Below are 18,451 nucleotides of genomic sequence, written 5' to 3'. Positions count from 1 at the left end.
GTAAGATAATACTCGAGTCTCGACTCCTTCCTCGGACTGGTGCAAAAAATATATATATTTTTTTAAAATTTTCAACTGTGGAGAAGCATGCTGTTTTGATGGAATGGAAGCCCTCCAAATTAGTCCACAGAAGCAACTAAGCAACACCTATTTCATGAACTCGCTCTCCTCTAAGCTCAATCCAACCTTCACCTACTCTTTCAAACTCCGAGCCTTCTTCTGTACTTCTTCTCTAACTCCATTAAATTCAGAACCAACCCAAAACCTTCTAACCCAACCTCGAATTCTTACTCCAACAAAAACAAAAGCCGCTCTTTCCAGTAACGGTGTTGCGAGCAGGGTTGTTGAGGCTTCGGCTGCTCAACTCAAGGAGAACTGGTTGGATTCCCTCACCTGCCCTTTCCCTGATAATTCCGCCCCTCTCGAGGACAATGGGACCAATGCGGGTTCGGATTGGGTTCTCGGCATCGACCCGGATACTCATGGCGCATTGGCGCTTTTGAGAACCGCTGAGTCCGGTTCTTCTGCTCAGGCAAGTAATTGGGTTGGCTTCAATTTTCATTTTTTATTTACTTTTTTCGTATGATGAATTTTTTTTATAAGTAAAAAAAAATATATTTCAAGATGATGGATGTATATGATATTAAGCATAGTGAGATGTTGACCATGGATGGAGTCCTTATTTGACAATGTATGCTTGGACTCTGCAAGGGCATTAGGTAGACCACACAATGTTATGGTGCATCAGGAGAGTTCAGGATTTTGTGAAAATTGGGACGTTTGGATTATGTGGTCTGAAGACGGACGTTGACGAAAAAAGGAATTGGATGCATGTAACTTACTCATTGGCAGTTTCTTGTTCTTTTCTTTTTAGTAAGTTATTTGGGTCTTACGGTTCCAAGGGTTAATCATACTTGTTTTAGAGAAAGGGATGGGAGATTCAGATCATGTTGTGGACCCTTCTTTTGGGGTTGCTTCATAGATCTCCGGATTTCACCCCTACACACGAAATTCTACTCTCCTCTGTCTCACTCAAGTAAGTTGCTTTTGAGAGCATTCCGCCATTTTTTTGCGACTTTCACTTTCAACAAAATCTACTGCCTATGCGCCCTTTTCGCCCAGTCATTCCAAAGAACACTTGCCCCCCTGCCGCACAGTAGCCAGGGCTTCTTCCTGTACAGCGTGATTTGGTTTTTGAATTTTGTGAGAAAGAACTGTTAGACCTTAAATTATACTGATTAAAATGAAGTTTCATTCTTGGGATTGCGTTTTGAGTCTGTGAGACCTAGCTGTTTCTCTTCTCTTATTATTATTTTGGACTTACCTTGAGGTTGCATGTGACCTTTGTGCTTGTGAAGTAGATTTCTTATGGATGAATAGAAGAAGAAAAGGAAAATATTTTATGTGGATGTCGATTATAATGTGGATTCTCTTACAATTTTTATGCTGGGCTTCCTTGGATTGAAGTTGTAAAGAAGTGGGACACCTGTCTTAAGAGAACTATGGATCAAAGAATGTTTTAACAGAACTGCTTACCCCTGCTTGGTGAGGCTCTTTAATGGTAGTGATGACTTAGCTTGTAAGCTAGCCAATCTTGGGGAAATTACTGTTTTGATTGATTGATTTGTTTAATCTAAATAGTCATGCTACTCAAGGTCAGTTTAGAAAGCTAGCTCACAATCAGTTATAAGATAAATGACCTGGGCTTGAGCAGCCTACTACTTGGCTTAACCTGGCTTGTTTACAGCTCCGATAGGGAGTCAGTTGTGGGATTTTTCTTTACTTAGTTGATACAAAACATCTACCGATCAAAAAAAAAAAACTTAGTTGATACAAAACATCTGATTGGTTTTAAAGGATATTATGTAATGAATACAGACTACTTATTCTAATTTTTGTCTTTCATTTTTATTTTTATATCTTCTTAGTATTGCTTCTCTCTCTCTCTCAAGTGGAGTGTGTTTGTCATGACCTCTTAACGGAGTGGTTTTTATTTTATGGAGATCCTTGCATGCTTAAAAGGGTGTTTTTTTTGGTAATAACATCTTGTGTAAAATACTACCTAGCATCACATGGACTTTGCGGCAATAGAGAAATTATTGAAATTTTAATGGTATTGAGTTCAACCAGAATGTGGTTTAAGTCTTAATTTCTAATCCATTTTGAGATAATTGGATGAAAGCAACTGGCCTATTAGCTCAGTTGGTTAGAGCGTAGTGCTAATAACGCAAAGGTCACAGGATTGAGACCCGCATGGGCCAGACCAAAATTAATATGTTAAAAAAAAAACAGATAATTGGATGAAAGCTTTTGGAATCACCTCTTGTACTTTTTATTGGACTTTCTTCAGCTCTTGCTGTCTATACTTGTGTAATGAGGTCATTCTCTCTTTAATGAGATTTTTATTGGTTATGGAAAGACAACATATTTCTAACAAGATGCAGGTTAGTAATGCCTTTCATCGTTATAATTTCTCTTGCTTTCATTGGCATGTGCTCTGCACTTATCGATCATGGTTTGCCATGATAAGAACGAGATTCAACTTGTCATGCTTAGATGGTTTATATGTTTTGATTTTTATTATTTGTTGCTTTGTCTGGTTCAATAATACTGCTTTAGTATACTTCTCTGATTAGTATTATTATTGTCATTATTATTTTAATGCTACAGGTATTTGACTCTCCACACTTGCAAGTACTAGTTGGGAAAAGAATTCGACGACGTTTAGATGCCAAGTCTATTGTTCAGTTGCTTCGCAGTCTTGATGCTCCTTTTGGTATTATAGTTCTTTTCCTCTCTCTCTCTCTCTCTCTCTCTCTCTCTCTTCCCCCCCACCCCCCCTTTCCCTCTGTGTGTGTGCACACATGAGAACATTTTCAGACTTCTTGATTGCGGGCACTGATGTTCAGCAACATGCTTTCTCCTCTATTCATGATTTTGTGGTGGATCTTAGCCTTAAAGGGTGGAACTTACTATTAGACTGCTAGTTTAGTTGAGAGAAATAGTATACAGTCTTCCTCACTTGTTGTGGGAAGAATCTGTGCTCTACTGCGGGGGAATGAGTGTCACTTGACTTGTTTTGGGGAAATGTAAGATGTGAGACTTGGATGAAATTTTATTCAACAACTAGGGGCAAGAGTGATATATTTTCTTACCCAATTTGGTGGTCTTTTTGCCACTTCCTAGTCCATCATTCTGCCATCTTACTAGAGCCTTGCTCTTGTCATATTTGATAAATGTTTTTTAACAAATCATCATCCATGATGTTTATCCTTACAAAAAGAAAAAAAAAAGTATCTATACATAGATACATGTTTACTTCTCTCTCTCTCTCTCTCTCTCTCTCTGATCTTCCTGTGATGTGCAATATACGGCCGACAAGATGTCTTGTTGTCATTCATTATTGGAGCAATATTCTTGAAATCATGGTTATATGGGTGCTGTATTTTTTTGAAAGCTTGAGTATTTTTCTAATGAATTGACCGTTTCATTTTCAGGAACTACTGCATATATAGAACAATCAATCCCCTATCCACAGGATGGAAAACAGGTTTTTCTGGTCCCTCTCAATAGAAGATATCTAAACTATTTTCCTAGTGCTGTCATATACCTTTAATCACTTGTACTTGTCATAGCCACTGCTTTTATTTGTTTTTGACGCTCTAGGTTTTTTATATGTGGTGTTAGGTTACTATCCTGTCAAAAAGAGAGATTCATTTTCTATTTAATGTATTACAATACTAGTGCAATCTAATTTAAAGCTGTTCCCCTTGCCACCTCACAATGCAAAAGTAAATGATCCACAGATTCTCCATGCTTCTTACACATGAAACACCAATACATTTTTCTTTCAATGAGTAAGAAATTTTATCCAGACAAGTAGCAAGGCAAAGCCAAGTACACAGAAGTATACAAAAACTGAACCTAGTTACAACTCATGAACTAGAAAAAGAAACAAGTAAATCATGGACACTAGTTCCATTAAGCACAATAGCTGAAGCCCATTGAAATAAGGTATTAAAGAAGAAAACATCTAAGATCATCCACCGAGCATTCCTTATCTTCAAAGCATCGACCATTCCTCTCACACCAATACTTAACAGTAAGACCAAACTTCCTCAAATTGTCCGTCGTCAAAATTTTCCCAAGCGAGGCAGTCCGTATGAGAAAAAGCAACTTTGGAAGGCACACGAGACCTCCAAATACACTTCCAAGGAAAAGGAGGACTGTTCTGAAAGTCAACAGCTTATAATACGATCGAACTGTAAATTTCTGCTCTCCTTGGACCTCCACAACATCCTATCTCCCATCATTACACCAAGCCTCAGAGTATAAAAAACTGAAAAAAGCTGATACTTCATCGATCTCCCAATCCACAGCTCTAGTAAAACAAACATCCCACTGAAAAGTGCCATTAGAACGAACTAACAAATCTGATACAGATTCACACTGATCAGAAACCAGGCGAAAAATGGCTGGAAACACCCTATTAAAGGCTGATCACAACACCAAATATCAAAACAAAAACAGTTCTTCTATATACAGTCATTAAGTCGGTGTGCAGTCGGTGCGCCATGTCAGATTTAAAGAAAAAGAAAAAAAGACAGAAGAAAAGAACCCGAAACTGATATAAGAAAGAAAGAAAATTTTCTCAGCATCATCTGGAAAAGCTACTCTCTTATTAAGTTTCCAACTTTCCCAAACCTCCCACTTTGAAATCTTTTTAAGGCAATGGTAAGAATATTTGGAGCTTTTTTACAGTAAGAATATGGGTGAAAATCTTTGCAAACTTTGGGTTGCCCTTTTAAAATGGGTTTGAAACTCACATAGAAAGCGCCAACCATTATGATGGCATTCTCTTTGATGGCCTTTCTCCAACTAGTAAGCAGCAAGTGGCTGAGTGAATGTAAGACATTGCAAAACCAAGGGCAAAGCAACTGTTTCCACAATTTAGAAGTCCACAAGGAGGAAATCCACGCTTCTCCCAGTTGAAAATCTTAGAAACTCGTCATATAGAAAAAGAATCTTTTCTGGCTGCTTGATAAACTTAGAGGTTCCATGAGCAGAACTAATGCAATTGCCGGTGGGTTTCTTACTGCAAGGCTAGAAGTTGAATTTACTCAGATGGTTGAAACTTGCAATTCGTCTTATGCCCAGATTTCACGTGTACTTCTTGGCACTTTTACGAACAGTAGCGAACGGCCTTGCAGCGGGACACTTATTGGTGGCGAGATTGCCGCAGTTGGCGCAAATGAAGCTGTCATACATGAGAACGCGGGGCATTGGGGCTAGATCAGAGCGGTCTCCCATTGCTTCAAAATTTGCACTGACCTCAAAATAATTCTAGGCCGTATTCTTCACCAGGTGGAGCAATTCCACAACAATTACGAAGATTGTGAATATAAACTGAACAAACCAATTTAGGTCCAGAGGCACTGCAGAGAACGAGCCAATTTACGAAGATGGTGAATATAATCTACGCCGATGCCTCTTCAATCCTAGGGTTTATCATGGACACGATCACTCTTTTAATTTCCTCTAATTGAAACAAGCAACGAATCAATAACTTAGACCACTAAAGAAACACAGAGAGGGAGAGAAACATAGAGAGGGAAGGAGAGTTGAAGATTTGGGGAGGGAGAAAAACACAGAGGAGGAAGGAGAGTCGAAGATTTGGGAGAAATGGAATTAGAGATGAAATGATGTGTTTTTATTTTTACACGTAAGAGGGCGTTTGCCCTGCGCTTGCAATAGGCCACTGCATATAGCTTTTTTCAAACAAAAAAGGATCCTAGATCCCTCTCCAACAGCATAACTAGCATGGCTTACAAAATTCTCCCAGCCTTTCTTGACATTTTGAGTTTTTTGTTCTATATTTAAATAGTTTTACTTATAAAAAATTATATATTTGAATATTTCTAGCATCTCATACAACGCTCAGAATTTAAACCCAACTAGAAATACAAATTGTACCCATTGTGAGAAGGTTTTGGCATCTATGGTTTAATCTTGTTGATGTGTCGGAGATATGTCTCAGATTAGGGAGTTAGTGGTAGAATCTAAGAGAATCACTATCGCAAGCGAGGGAGTAAACTTTCGGGTAACGGAAAGGGGTTGGAAAGAAAAATACGAGGTGGTGGTCTGCCGTAATACAATACTATGGCTGGTACGTGTGCTGGAGGAATGTTTGAGGGGAGGAAGAAAGGAGATGTATTCGGTGGTCCGAGAAGGTTATAGGAGTTTTATTGCTCAACGCTGTGCAAACCACCGTGGGAGATATCTGTCGATGGCAGAGTATGGGCGTGAGGGAAGAACATCTCTACTCTGTTTTCCAGAAGGGTATGGTGGATGGGGATGGAAAAGCCTCAAGGAGATGGTTGAGGAGATGACACACAAAAAGGTGCCGGCGGTAAAAGGAGATGGGAATCAGTTGTACAGAAGAGCATGGAAACCCCATACTGTCACATACGCAGAGGCTCTCACGGCGGCAAAGCAAGTAAACGGCGTGCAGAAAACAGAGGCGGTCCAGCAAGGGGGTGTGTCTCGAGCCTCTAAAACAGTACAGAGGTCAGTTTTCGGCAGGCCTAAGGTGGGACAGGAGACGTGGGTGAGTAGTAGGAGACTGTTAGAGTTGCAGGGACAGGTGAGGAGAATGCAGAGGGAGCTGGAAGATTTACGTGCCTATGTCGGGATGAAAAAGGAAATAAAAGGGAAGGAATTGATGTTAGGAGAAGAGAGTCAGGGAGCGGGGACGTGGGGTTCTGATTTAAATGGAGATGGACATGGACCTGGGCCTGGGCCTGGCACGGCCCATGTGGCTGTTTTAGAGGAATCAGGGCCGTCGAAGTTTTTAAATGGATGTGGGCCTGGGCCTGGGCCATCCCAGCCCATCCCAATTTTAAGTCCTGCTGGCCCTGACCCGAGCTTTCCGAATCGGTTACCCCGACCCGCTGACCCGTCGATCTTCACCGAGACACCATCGCGTGTTCTGTGCACGCAGTCGAGTCAGATGTCGCCGGCGAGTCCACAGAAGCTGCCGACGGGAACAGGGGGACACTCCGGCAAGGTCACGGCGACTACAGATGTACCCAGCCCAACCCCGGTCCAACCCCTTTCAACGCCGATGAGTGAAGGGAACTTTTTCTCTCTATGTAATGGCCAGAAAACGCCGATATCCTCTAGAATCAATGGGGAAGATGGTTTGGAGCCCATAATCCAACCAGGCAGTGATTCAGAATTTGAGGCAGAGGAAGGAGATGGGCCCGATGAGTGTAGGTATTCGGTGGAGGGTGATTATGTGCTTCCTAATGAAGAAAAACAAATGGGTTTGGATGATATTGATCTGGATGGAGTCAGTCACGAAATTCTGCTGAGTAGATTGGAGGAACCTACCCCTTTAAATTTCTGCCTCCCTTCCCAACCGATTGTAACAGATTGGGTTTATCATAAAGTGAAAGAAATTCAAAAAATAGTGGGGCTTGAGTGTGATGGGTATGAGGAGCAGTTTATGGCGTTGTTTACAGCCATCGAAGCAGGGCACAAACAAAAGGATAAAGGAAAATCAAAAAAGCATAGGGAACTCCAAAGATTGACTTGGTCGATGAACATGGAGGGTAGTGCTAGTAGGGGTAGGTTAAAAGGGAAGGGGCAGAATGTTTCTCCATGAAACCAAAAATTGTGTCATGGAACGTTCGTGGGCTTAATGAGGGGGATAAGCGCCTGCGGATTAGAAATATGATTAGGGAATGGAAAGCGGATATTGTGTGTTTGCAAGAAACTAAATTGAAAGGTATGGATAGAGAAATAGTGCGAAGTTTATGGAGTGGTGTACATGTAGATTGGGCTTATTTGGCCTCTAATGGAGCTTCAGGGGGAATTGTGGTTTTGTGGGACAGACGTGTGGTAGAAAGGGTGGAGGAATTTGTTGGTAATTATACGGTGGCATGCTCGTTTCTGAGTATAGCCGATAACTATCGTTGGGCTTTTGCAGGTGTTTATGGTGCCAACTCAGATTCTGAAAGAAACTTGCTATGGGATGAACTTGCCGGGATTCACAGTGTGTGGGATCTCCCCTGGTGCATAGGGGGGGATTTCAATGTCGTGAGATTCCCAAGTGAAGGATCGGGAAGCAGAAGATTACGACCAGCAATGGAGGCTTTCTCAGAGTGCATTTTTGATTTGAATTTGGTAGATCTGCCTATAGCTGGGGGTATCGCTACCTGGTCGAATAATCAGTCCTGGTCCCGACTGGATCGTTTTCTCATTTCACCGGAATGGGAAAGTCACTTTCCGGAGGTTTGGCAGAAGAGGCTAGCCCGTATTGGCTCGGACCATTGGCCAATTATGTTAGACTGTGGAGGTATTCGGAAGGGTCGTCGGCCGTTTAAATTTGAGAATATGTGGCTAAAATCAGAAGGTTTTGTGGATAGGGTTAAACAATGGTGGTCCTCCTATCAGTTTCAAGGAACCCCGAGTTACATTTTTGCGGCGAAATTGAAAGCTCTTAAAAAGGATCTCCAAACTTGGAACTTGGAATCGTTTGGCAATGTAGGGGAATCCAAAAAAGCAAAGCTGGCGGAACTTCAGGCGCTTGAGAGACTCCAAGAGGTACAACACCTCACACAGGCAGAAAAAGACAGAAAGGTTGAGCTGGGTGCAGAAATTGAAAGGTTAATCCTATTAGAGGAGGTGTCGTGGCGTCAAAAATCAAGAGCTATATGGTTGAGGGAAGGGGATCGGTGCACGGGCTTTTTCCACAGAATAGCAAACTCACACAGGAGAAACAACAACATTGAAATGTTGAAGGTGGATGGAATGGAGTGCAGAGATGAACAGGAAATTCACAATCATGTTGCGGGTTATTATGAGAACTTGCTAAAGGAACAGGCGGGATGGCGGCCTCCTCTGAATGGGCTGGATTTTAATACCATTGGTTTGAGTGACGCATCACATTTAGAAAGGGATTTTGAAGAGAGAGAGATCTATGAAGTTGTGAGGAAAATGGCTAAGGACAAGGCACCAGGACCGGATGGTTTCTCTATGGGTTTCTTCCAAGACTGTTGGGGTGTTATTAAGGAAGAACTAATGAAAGTCTTCCAGGAGTTCTTTAGGGTGGGAAGATTTGAAAAAAGCCTTAACGCCACTTTCTTAGCTTTGATACCTAAGAAGGTGGGAGCGACGGAGATTAAGGATTTTAGGCCTATCAGTCTAGTGAGTGGGGTGTATAAGATAATATCCAAGGTACTTGCGAATAGACTAAGTGAGGTGATGGGTAAGATTGTTACTCAACCCCAAAATGCTTTTGTTAAAGGAAGACAGATCTTAGATGCAGTGTTAATTGCCAATGAATGCCTCGACAGTCGACTAAACGCCAGGAAAGCAGGAATCATGTGTAAACTTGACATGGAAAAGGCGTATGATCATGTTAACTGGGAGTTCCTTTTACACTTATTAAGGAGGTGTGGTTTTGGGGAGAGATGGAGGGCTTGGATTCGTTGGTGTATTTCTTCGGCAAAATTTTCGGTACTATTGAACGGAACCTCAGTGGGATTTTTCCAGAGTTCACGTGGTTTGAGACAAGGGGATCCATTGTCTCCTTTGCTGTTTGTCATGGTCATGGAGGCGCTAAGCAGGATGATATCGGCACTGGTTGTGAATGGTGTTATTGCAGGTTTCCCGATTGGTACCCCAAGCAGGGGCATCATTGATATTTCCCACTTATTATTTGCAGATGATACATTGATCATGTGTGAAGCTGAGCATAGGCAGGTTCAAGCGCTAAAGGCTGTACTGTTCTGTTTTGAGGCTGTCTCTGGGCTGAAGGTGAATCTGGATAAATCAGAATTGGTGCCAATTGGGTCGGTTCCAAACACCCGCCTATTGGCACGAACGCTGGGTTGTAAGGTTGCTTCTCTTCCTATGACCTATCTGGGACTGCCTTTGGGGAGTGGTTCAAGGGCTACTTCTATATGGGATATGGTGTTTGAGAAAATTGAGCGGCGACTGGCAGGGTGGAAAAGAATGTACTTGTCTAAAGGCGGTAGGATCACCTTGATAAAAAGCACACTTTCTAATCTACCCACATATTTCTTATCTCTTTTTCCAATTCCAGCAAGTGTAGCAGTCCGTATTGAGAAGCTTCAACGAGATTTCCTGTGGGGAGGATTGGGAGATGAGTTCAAGTTTCACTTGGTCAAGTGGAAACAGGTATGTAAGTCTATCCAGGGGGGAGGTTTGGGTGTTAGAAACCTAAGGGTGTTTAACCGGGCACTATTAGGCAAATGGTTATGGAGATATCCCAGAGAACCAGATGCGCTATGGAAAATGGTTATAGAAAAAAAGTATGGCGGCTTATGGGGAGAGTGGAGCACGAGAGAAGTAAGGGGGGCTTATGGAGTTGGTTTGTGGAAAAACATTAGAAGAGGATGGGAGGTTTTTAACCGTTTTGTTAAGTTTCAGGTGGGTACAGGATCCAGGATTAAATTCTGGAGCGATGTGTGGTGTGATTGTCGGGCCTTAAAAGATGCGTACCCATCTCTCTTCCAACTGGCGAGTGCAAAAAATATTTCAGTGGCGGATGCTATGGAGGTGATGGAGGGACGGATTGTTTGGAATATTCACTTCGGTAGGGCGCTACAGGATTGGGAGATGAGTAGCATTGCAGATTTTTACAGCTATATATACTCTATAAATCTAGACAGCCAGCAAGAGGATGTCATGTGGTGGAAGCCAACAAGAAAAGGTATTTTCTCGGTTAAATCTTTCTATAAGGTTCTTACCCCAGAGCCTACTTCTCTTTTCCCGTGGAGGAAGATATGGCGTCACAAGGCACCTCCAAAAGCCTCTTTCTTCGTCTGGACAGCAGTGTTGGGTAAGATTCTTACCACTGATAATCTAAGGAAAAGAAGGATTATCATTGCAGACTGGTGTTGTATGTGCAAAAGTGGAGGAGAGTCAGTCGATCACCTTTTGTTACATTGTGGGGTAGCAAGGACTTTATGGAACGAGGTGTTTGCTCGCTCGGCATTGACATGGGTGATGCCAAGAACGGTTGAGGCAGCATTGGCTAGCTGGCCAAGCATAAGAGGAAGGCGGCCGATTAAAGCTATGTGGAGAATGATTCCGATTTGCATTGTGTGGAGTTTGTGGCGGGAGCGCAATGAAAGGACGTTTGAAGACCAAGAAAGATCTATAGAGGAGCTTAAACTTTTATTTTTTAGAACTCTTTGTAGCTGGGCCATAGCTGTTGATTTTAATGGTATGGCCCTTCGGGACTTTCTAGCCTCTAATGCACCTACTTAGGTGGGGCATTAGAGTTGTAACACAGGCGTTTTTGCCATTCTTTTGATTAATATAATTTTTATTTATCAAAAAAAAACTGAGTTTGGCCAACACTAAGAACTTAACAGAATTGAAGAGTGGAGGGTATTATTGCTCCAAGTCTATTTATCAGCTGTCATGAAGAACTTCCAAAGTTTTATGAGCTAAATACATTTCACATCAAGTTTTGAATGCCAATTTTATCTTTTGAACTGGAGTTCATTAAATTAAGACATCTCATTGACTTGCAATTAATATTAAAGAAACCAGTATTATCTAGTTTAAATGGACTTCATTTTTTCTTATTCCGGTTGTGCTTCAAGTTTGTTTGTTTTTCCTAATTGGTGGCACTTCACGTTCACTAACTCTCACATCTTTAGTTTTGCCTGCATTTTATTTCAGCAAATTGCACCAAACTTCCATGCTCATGCTTACAATAATTTTCTGTTTCTGAATCAAGGGGTGGTGGAGCGGAGGCTTTGGGTATGGGCTATGGATTGGGATCTTGGTCGCCTCTGGATTTTCTGTTGTTCCAGTGCCATCTATATTATGGAAAAACCAGTTTGAACTCTTTGGAGGGAGATCTACGAAGGTTGGTTTGATCCTAACTTTACACACTAGGACTACTTATCAAAAAAAAAAAACTTTACACACTAGGACAAGCTCTTCTCATTCTTATCTACTGCAATGAGGTTGGCTTACCATCATTGTGTTAATCATTATATGCCTGTTAAATTTTCTCTTTGATTTGTTATCCCTTTAAAATCCCAGAAATTGGGTTGAAGAGAAAATTTATGTTGAAGACCCTTAAGATATCTCATTCCTGCTGTGGAAAATGATTTGCAGATTACATGTTTGGTCCTATGACCATTTGTGAACTTCTAAGTTTCTTGGGAGATTTATTTATTAAAAAAAAAAAGATTTCTTGGGAGATTTCGTCTTTAAACTTTTGGAGCAAAAAATCTTACTCCAAATAGATCAGTGGCTATCATTTGTTTGACCTTAACTCTCTATTGATGTTGGTGGCACTGCTGTTAAAGCAACAGCAGGCAGGTAGCACCACTGTTAACTGGGTGTGACATATTTAAGTATTCAAGAGAAATATTTTTTTTAATCGGTAAGTAGTCAAGAGATTATTTCTGTCATGATCCCATTGTAAAATTTCTAGTGTTGCAGTGCCCACCTCCCTTCCCTTTTTTCATGGTGAATAAAATGGGAAGGTGCCAACACCTAAGAAAAGATTGAGGTCCAATGAATGCCATGCAGCTTATTTGATACCTCATACATGCCTTTTGTAAGAGGCTATATCAATCAAAAGGGGGGAGATAACCCTTATTAAAAGCACCCTTTCCTATCTTCCTACATATTATCTTTCTTTATTCCCATTACCGGTTGGTGTGGCAAACCGGATTGAGAAATTTTTTAGGGCATTTTTGTGGGGTGGCATGGGAGAGGAGAATAAATTTCATCTTGTGAGTTGGCATAGGGTGTGCTGTCCGATTGTGAATGGAGGTTTGGGGTGTAGAAATTTGAGTAATTTAATAAGGCACTATTAGGGAAGTGGTTGTGGAGTTATCAAATGGAAGGGAATTCGTTGTGGAGAGAGGTTATTGATTGGAAGTATGGATGTGATTGGGGGGGATGGTGTTCTAAGGAGGGTAGGGGGTCTTATGGTGTGTGCCTATGGAAATTTATTATAAAGGGGTGGAATAGTTTTGAAAAACATATTAAGTTTGAGGTTGGAGAGGGTGCAAGAATCCGTTTTTGGTTTGATGAATGGAGTGGTGAGAGAGCTCTTTATACTATTTTTCTGGTTGTTTTCAGCTTGGTTGGAAATCAGCAGGCTGCGGTTTCAGAGGTGTTATGTCGTGCTAATGGGACTGTGCATTGGAATGTTATTTTCACTAGAAATGTTCAGGATTGGGAATTTGATGAGATTGCAGATTTTTTCAGCTTGTATTCTCTGTATATGGGAGGAAATGGGAGGGATCGAATGCTGTGGATACACACAGGGAGCAAAAAGTTCAGTTAAATCATATCATAAGGTGTTGACTGTACAGCAGCATATCTCTTTTCCGTGGAAGAGCATTTGGAGGGTTTTTGTGCTGTCTAAAGTTGCCTTTTTTAATTGGACAGCTGCACTTGGGAAGAGTTTGACGGTTGACAATTTGAGGAAACGTGATATGATTGTTATGGAGTGGTGCTTCATGTGTAAGCAAAATGGTGAATCGATTGATCATTTACTCTTACATTGTGAGGTGGCTAGGGCGTTATCGTTTGGTGTTCTTAGTAGAGCTGGGTCAAGTTGGGTTATGCGAAAGAGAGTGGTGGATCTACTTGCATGTTGGAATAGGCATCATAGTAGCTCTCAATTGGCAGCGGCGTGGAGGATGATTCATTTGTGCATAATGTGATGTATATGGATGGAAAGGAACGAGAGGCGCTTTAACAACAAGGAGCGAGCTGTTGAGGATATCTGGAAATTTTTTGTCTTCTCTGCTTCAGTGCTTTTCTGCTATTGTGCTTAAGGGAAGGAATGTTCACGAGTCTTTGTTTTCTTTTCAGGTTTCTAGAATGTAATTAGGTGTTTCTTTTGTATACTTTCTGTGTACATGGGCTTCGCCTAGTTTCCTTCGTTCAATAAAGTTTCGTACTTATCAAAAAAAAAAAAAAATGCCTATTGTAAAACTCAGGCTTTTCTTTTGATATGCACATTAATTGTGTGAACAGTTAAAACGTGAATAATTCATACAGAGGGCCATGCTTTGTGCACTTGGATAATTGCTTGATGAATTCCAAAGTAGAATTATTCACTATTCCCCCCCACCATCACCACAAGCCCCCAACAAAAAAAAAAAACACAGGTGGGGCAGGTACTGTTATCCACTTATATACATATATATAATACAAATTTTTTAAGAAAAAAAAACTCCATATAAACTATTTTCTCATTTAGTGGCTTTTGCTCTTGCACCAAGCCTTTCAAACTCAGTTATTAGTCTAAGCTAGAGCTCTCATTAGGGATTTTTTTCCCTTTAAATATTGCTTTCAATCACATTATGCTGGCTTTGCCTTTTGTGTTCAAAATTTTTATGGGATATTTCTGTTGGCACTAAGTATAACTTTATGAGCTTCCTTTTACTCAACATGGTTGGGTGGATTTTGAATTGACAGGATGATAGCCGGACAGTTGCAACCGCATTATTTCCATCATTGGGTCCCTTACTGAAAAGAAAAAAGGACCATGGTAATCACTCTCCTTTTTTCTAAGCTTTACTATCTCCTTTATTGATTAAAAACTATCATTGACTGTTATGGCTTAATGAATGGAACTCTGCCCAAACCCTTGAACGATGTAATGCTTCAGAGCTTGTATTATGGGGCTCTTTAGTTGTATGAAAAAAAAAAGGTATTATGGAGCTCTTTTCCAATTGAAGAGGGTTATATGATAGCCCACAAGTTGCAGCAGTATGGAAGATGGTCCCTATCTGTCTTGTGTGGTGTATTTGGAGGAAAAGGAATTATAGAAATTTGGAGGGCCATGTATGGATCAGAAGAACTTAGATAAGTTTTTTCTTAACATACTCTGTTCCTATGGGTAGCCACTATGGATTAGAATGGGCTGAGTTTTCATGATTTTCCTGTATCTTTTTCTTTTCTAATTCAGTGTTTCCTTGCAGACGTCTTGTGTACTTGAACAATGCCTCTTGTATACTTTATTTTCTCTTCATAAAAAATTCTGTAATTTTTTTTTTTGGCATAATCACAAGGTACTTGATTCTGTTGTAGCATAGAGTTGGATTCCCCAGAATGAGCTAGACTGTTAAATGAAAATTTGGTTTTTCAAGCTGGCCCATAATATGCATGAAGAGGCTAGTCACAGAGAATTATTTTATGCCAGTCTCCATGTCATCTTATCTTAAAAGTGGCTTGGTGTGTTTGTGTCTAGCCAAGTTGAATTGCCCATGTCTTTTGGAGTGTCCATGTTGATTATAGCAGGTACTGGATGGACTCAACCATCCTCTATCACCTTTATTTTGGTTTGCAATGGAAATTCTCCATGCATGTAGCACTTGTAGTCCTCATATCTCTCTTATCATACATCCCTAGGTGAGACCATGTAGAAGTAAATCAATGTCTTTCTTTCTTTTTTTCTCTCTATTTTTTTTTTTTGTTTTATAGTTAATAAGAGTTTTATTACCATAAATAGGCAAAATCCAAGTACACAGGAAGTATACAAGGAAATACCTACTTACAGCGGCTAAGAAGAAAGAAAAAACTAGAAAAGCTCCAACATTTCATCACCATTCAATACAAAAGCCTTAGCCAAAAGACTTTTAACCTTAGGGAGACGTTTTCCTCCTAGCACGAATCATCATTTTTTTGGGGCTAATATCTCTAGGCGAGAGATCGACCCAATTCCCAAGTCTTCCACTGTTCCACATCTTTATAAGCATGTAATTAAATTGTATGTTTTTCTCTCTATTTTTTTTTTCTCTCTGACATTTTGGATTAGTGTAATCATTATCAGATTTAGATGAAACAGTTTTTTTTTTTGCAAAATTGTATTTAATTTTTCAATTGTATGAGAATGAACTTTAATGTTAAAATGAAAAACCAAATTGATGAAGAAGGTGCGAAATGTTTCAAAACTATTAAATTATTAATAATATAATACAATTAATTAAATCTACCTATTCCTATCAGTTTAAGCTTTTGGGGCAAGTGGTGACATGGTATTAGAGCAGAGGTCCTGAGTTTGAATCTGACTCTACACTCTATTCCATTTAATTAAATATTCCACATGCTAGGCCCACTCATTGAGGGGGAGTTTGGCCCACACATGAGGGGAGTGTTAAGAATATAGTACAAATAATTACATCTACCTCTTCCCATCAGCTAGCTTTTAGGACAAGTGGTGATTTCACAAAAATAATACCAAAAAAAGAGTAAGATAAAAGTGCTTGTTTGAGCTGGCAGTATAAACACACGGCAGAGACACAATTTTGTCAACTTTGATCTATATATAATGATGTTGATAGGAAGGAAGCATAACCTTCTTCCTCTCATTTTATGTGTAAATCCTTTTCTTTAAAATTGTCAACAATCCTTTTCTTGAATTCCATAAAGGGTGACTCTGCCTATAAATTTTTTGTTCCTCCATAATTCTTGCAGAATTGTCAAGAACACTGTAAAGATGATTTACATTTTGTGTCATTGGATGCCTATCAAAACTACCAAGAAGTAGCTCCCTTACATATTTAATAAAATTATATACTCATTCTTCGATTTGCGTGGATCTCATACCATTGTTGTGTTCAAGATCAAAACTATATGGTTACGACTTTTGTCTACACTTCGTCCATAGAAAAAATGTTGCCCTATCTTGAACTGGAGAACCAAATCACTTCATAACTAAATGCCTGTTGTTCTTGAAATACAACGATGGAGAAAATCTTTTCGATTGGTACGTAGTATCAACTGAGTCAATGAAAAATATTCTCATGCGAACTAATCATAGATTGTTTTCCCATTTATTTCTGTCCTGGACTGATTTCCTGAAATTCACAGGAAGGGCTGAAGCTCTACTTATTGCTGCCTATGGCAAGGGCATGACGAAGTTAAACCCATCGTGCACATCAGATGAAGTGGTGCCTTAATATGGCATATTGCACCAGCATCTCTCTTTAACTACAAGATCTTAATATGTGCCAGGTGTCAATTCTCTGAAAGCTTGTGGTGGAATGAGTTATTGAATGAGAAGTGAACTAGAGCAGCTCAAAAGATTCGCTTTTGTCAGAGCTCTGGTGTTTATCTCAGACCTGGTAGAAGGCTGATATAACCATTTTTTAGTGCTGACCATATACTATTTCCATGATTGAAGTCACATCATGTACATCACGCTGTAGTGTTGCAGGAGTATTAGATATTTGAAAAAGTCTTTGTTTCTGGAAAAAGGGCTATTTCTTCTTGCCATGTCAATGCACTCTGTATGTCTTATATGCTAAATTATGATTTGCAGTTCAGATAGCCATCTAAAACAAAACAAATGCCTAAGGACCTGAGCTTTATCCGTTCCAATCTCTAAAATGAGAGGAGATGATACATGGAAACTGTTTTTCAAAGAGTTCTATTATGAGGCGAATGAGATTGCTTAAATACAGAGGGTTGCTAGAATGATTTTCCTGTGGACATGATAGCATGGAGCTGTGACAATCAATGTAAGCTTAAGGATTTTTTTTTCTTCTTGCCTTTACGATTGTGCTTGAGATCTTTAGGGTATATTTGGTTATGATAATGTTTGAGAATTTTTTTAGATGTACTGTTTATTGGGTTTTGAAAAAGGAGAGAAAATATTGAATAAAAATTTTGGTAACCAACGAGTCTATTTTCTCTTTAGATTCCTCCAATTTTTCTTTAATCTCTTCTTCTACCTCAGACTCTGAATTGCACTGTTTGATTATGACTTCTTGTTTGTTTCCCTCAATCTTACTTGGTTTCCTGCATATTTATTTTCTCATTTCTGTCCTATTGTCCTTCTTTCCTCTTGATTCTTCATTACGTTTTTTTCTCCTTTTTTTTCTATTTTTGGATTGGATTCTTGCAGGAGAAAACGCTTTTGGCTGTGGTGATGAAAGTATGAGAAAAATATTGATTTTGATTTAAGTTATTGGTTGATTTCTACACTTCTGCTGACTTCTAATGGAAGAAACCTTTGGACTAACAAAGTTGAGGATGTGAAGATGATAACTTGTTATATTGATCCTAAATAAATAGAGGGATGAAGCTAATTGAAGGTATATGGATTTTGGAGGAATTGTAATTTGTGGGGAGGATGATTGGGAATTGTGGTGCACTCATAGGGAGAAATTATTGGATCTGATGAGGGTGATACTGCTGTAAATCCTTTCTGGACAATGTGGGTGGAGAAATAAAGCCCGGGACTGGCTTTTGTTAATTCTTTCAAAGCAATAGTTATAAAAAAAAATGGTAAAGAAGGAATTCATTTCTCCCCCTGAAGATATTGAGAAGAGAGACCTTATTACTGAAATAAGGTTGGTAAGAAATGGGGAAATAGTATAGTGCTAATTGGTTATTTCTTAGAATCCTCACCTTACTCTAAGTTGACGTT

At 39.8% G+C, this 18,451-nt stretch overlaps 1 protein-coding gene across 1 annotated transcript; it reads left to right on the top strand.

Annotated features, from left to right (window-relative positions):
* The first annotated feature begins 103 nt into the window (after positions 1-103).
* Positions 104-17,345, top strand: LOC122295078 (Holliday junction resolvase MOC1, chloroplastic-like). Its single transcript, XM_043104110.1, has 6 exons — positions 104-532; positions 2,671-2,776; positions 3,498-3,550; positions 11,780-11,911; positions 14,494-14,566; positions 16,891-17,345. Exons 1-6 carry the CDS (start codon positions 104-106, stop codon positions 16,977-16,979), a joined length of 882 nt encoding a protein of 293 aa, XP_042960044.1. The 3' UTR covers positions 16,980-17,345.
* Positions 17,346-18,451: the final 1,106 nt, after the last annotated feature.

This window comes from Carya illinoinensis, chromosome 14 (assembly GCF_018687715.1).
Source record: "Carya illinoinensis cultivar Pawnee chromosome 14, C.illinoinensisPawnee_v1, whole genome shotgun sequence".
Lineage (NCBI taxonomy): Eukaryota > Viridiplantae > Streptophyta > Magnoliopsida > Fagales > Juglandaceae > Carya > Carya illinoinensis.
The sequence above is the reverse complement of the archived record's forward strand: the minus strand, read 5'-3'. Positions and strand labels throughout refer to the sequence as shown.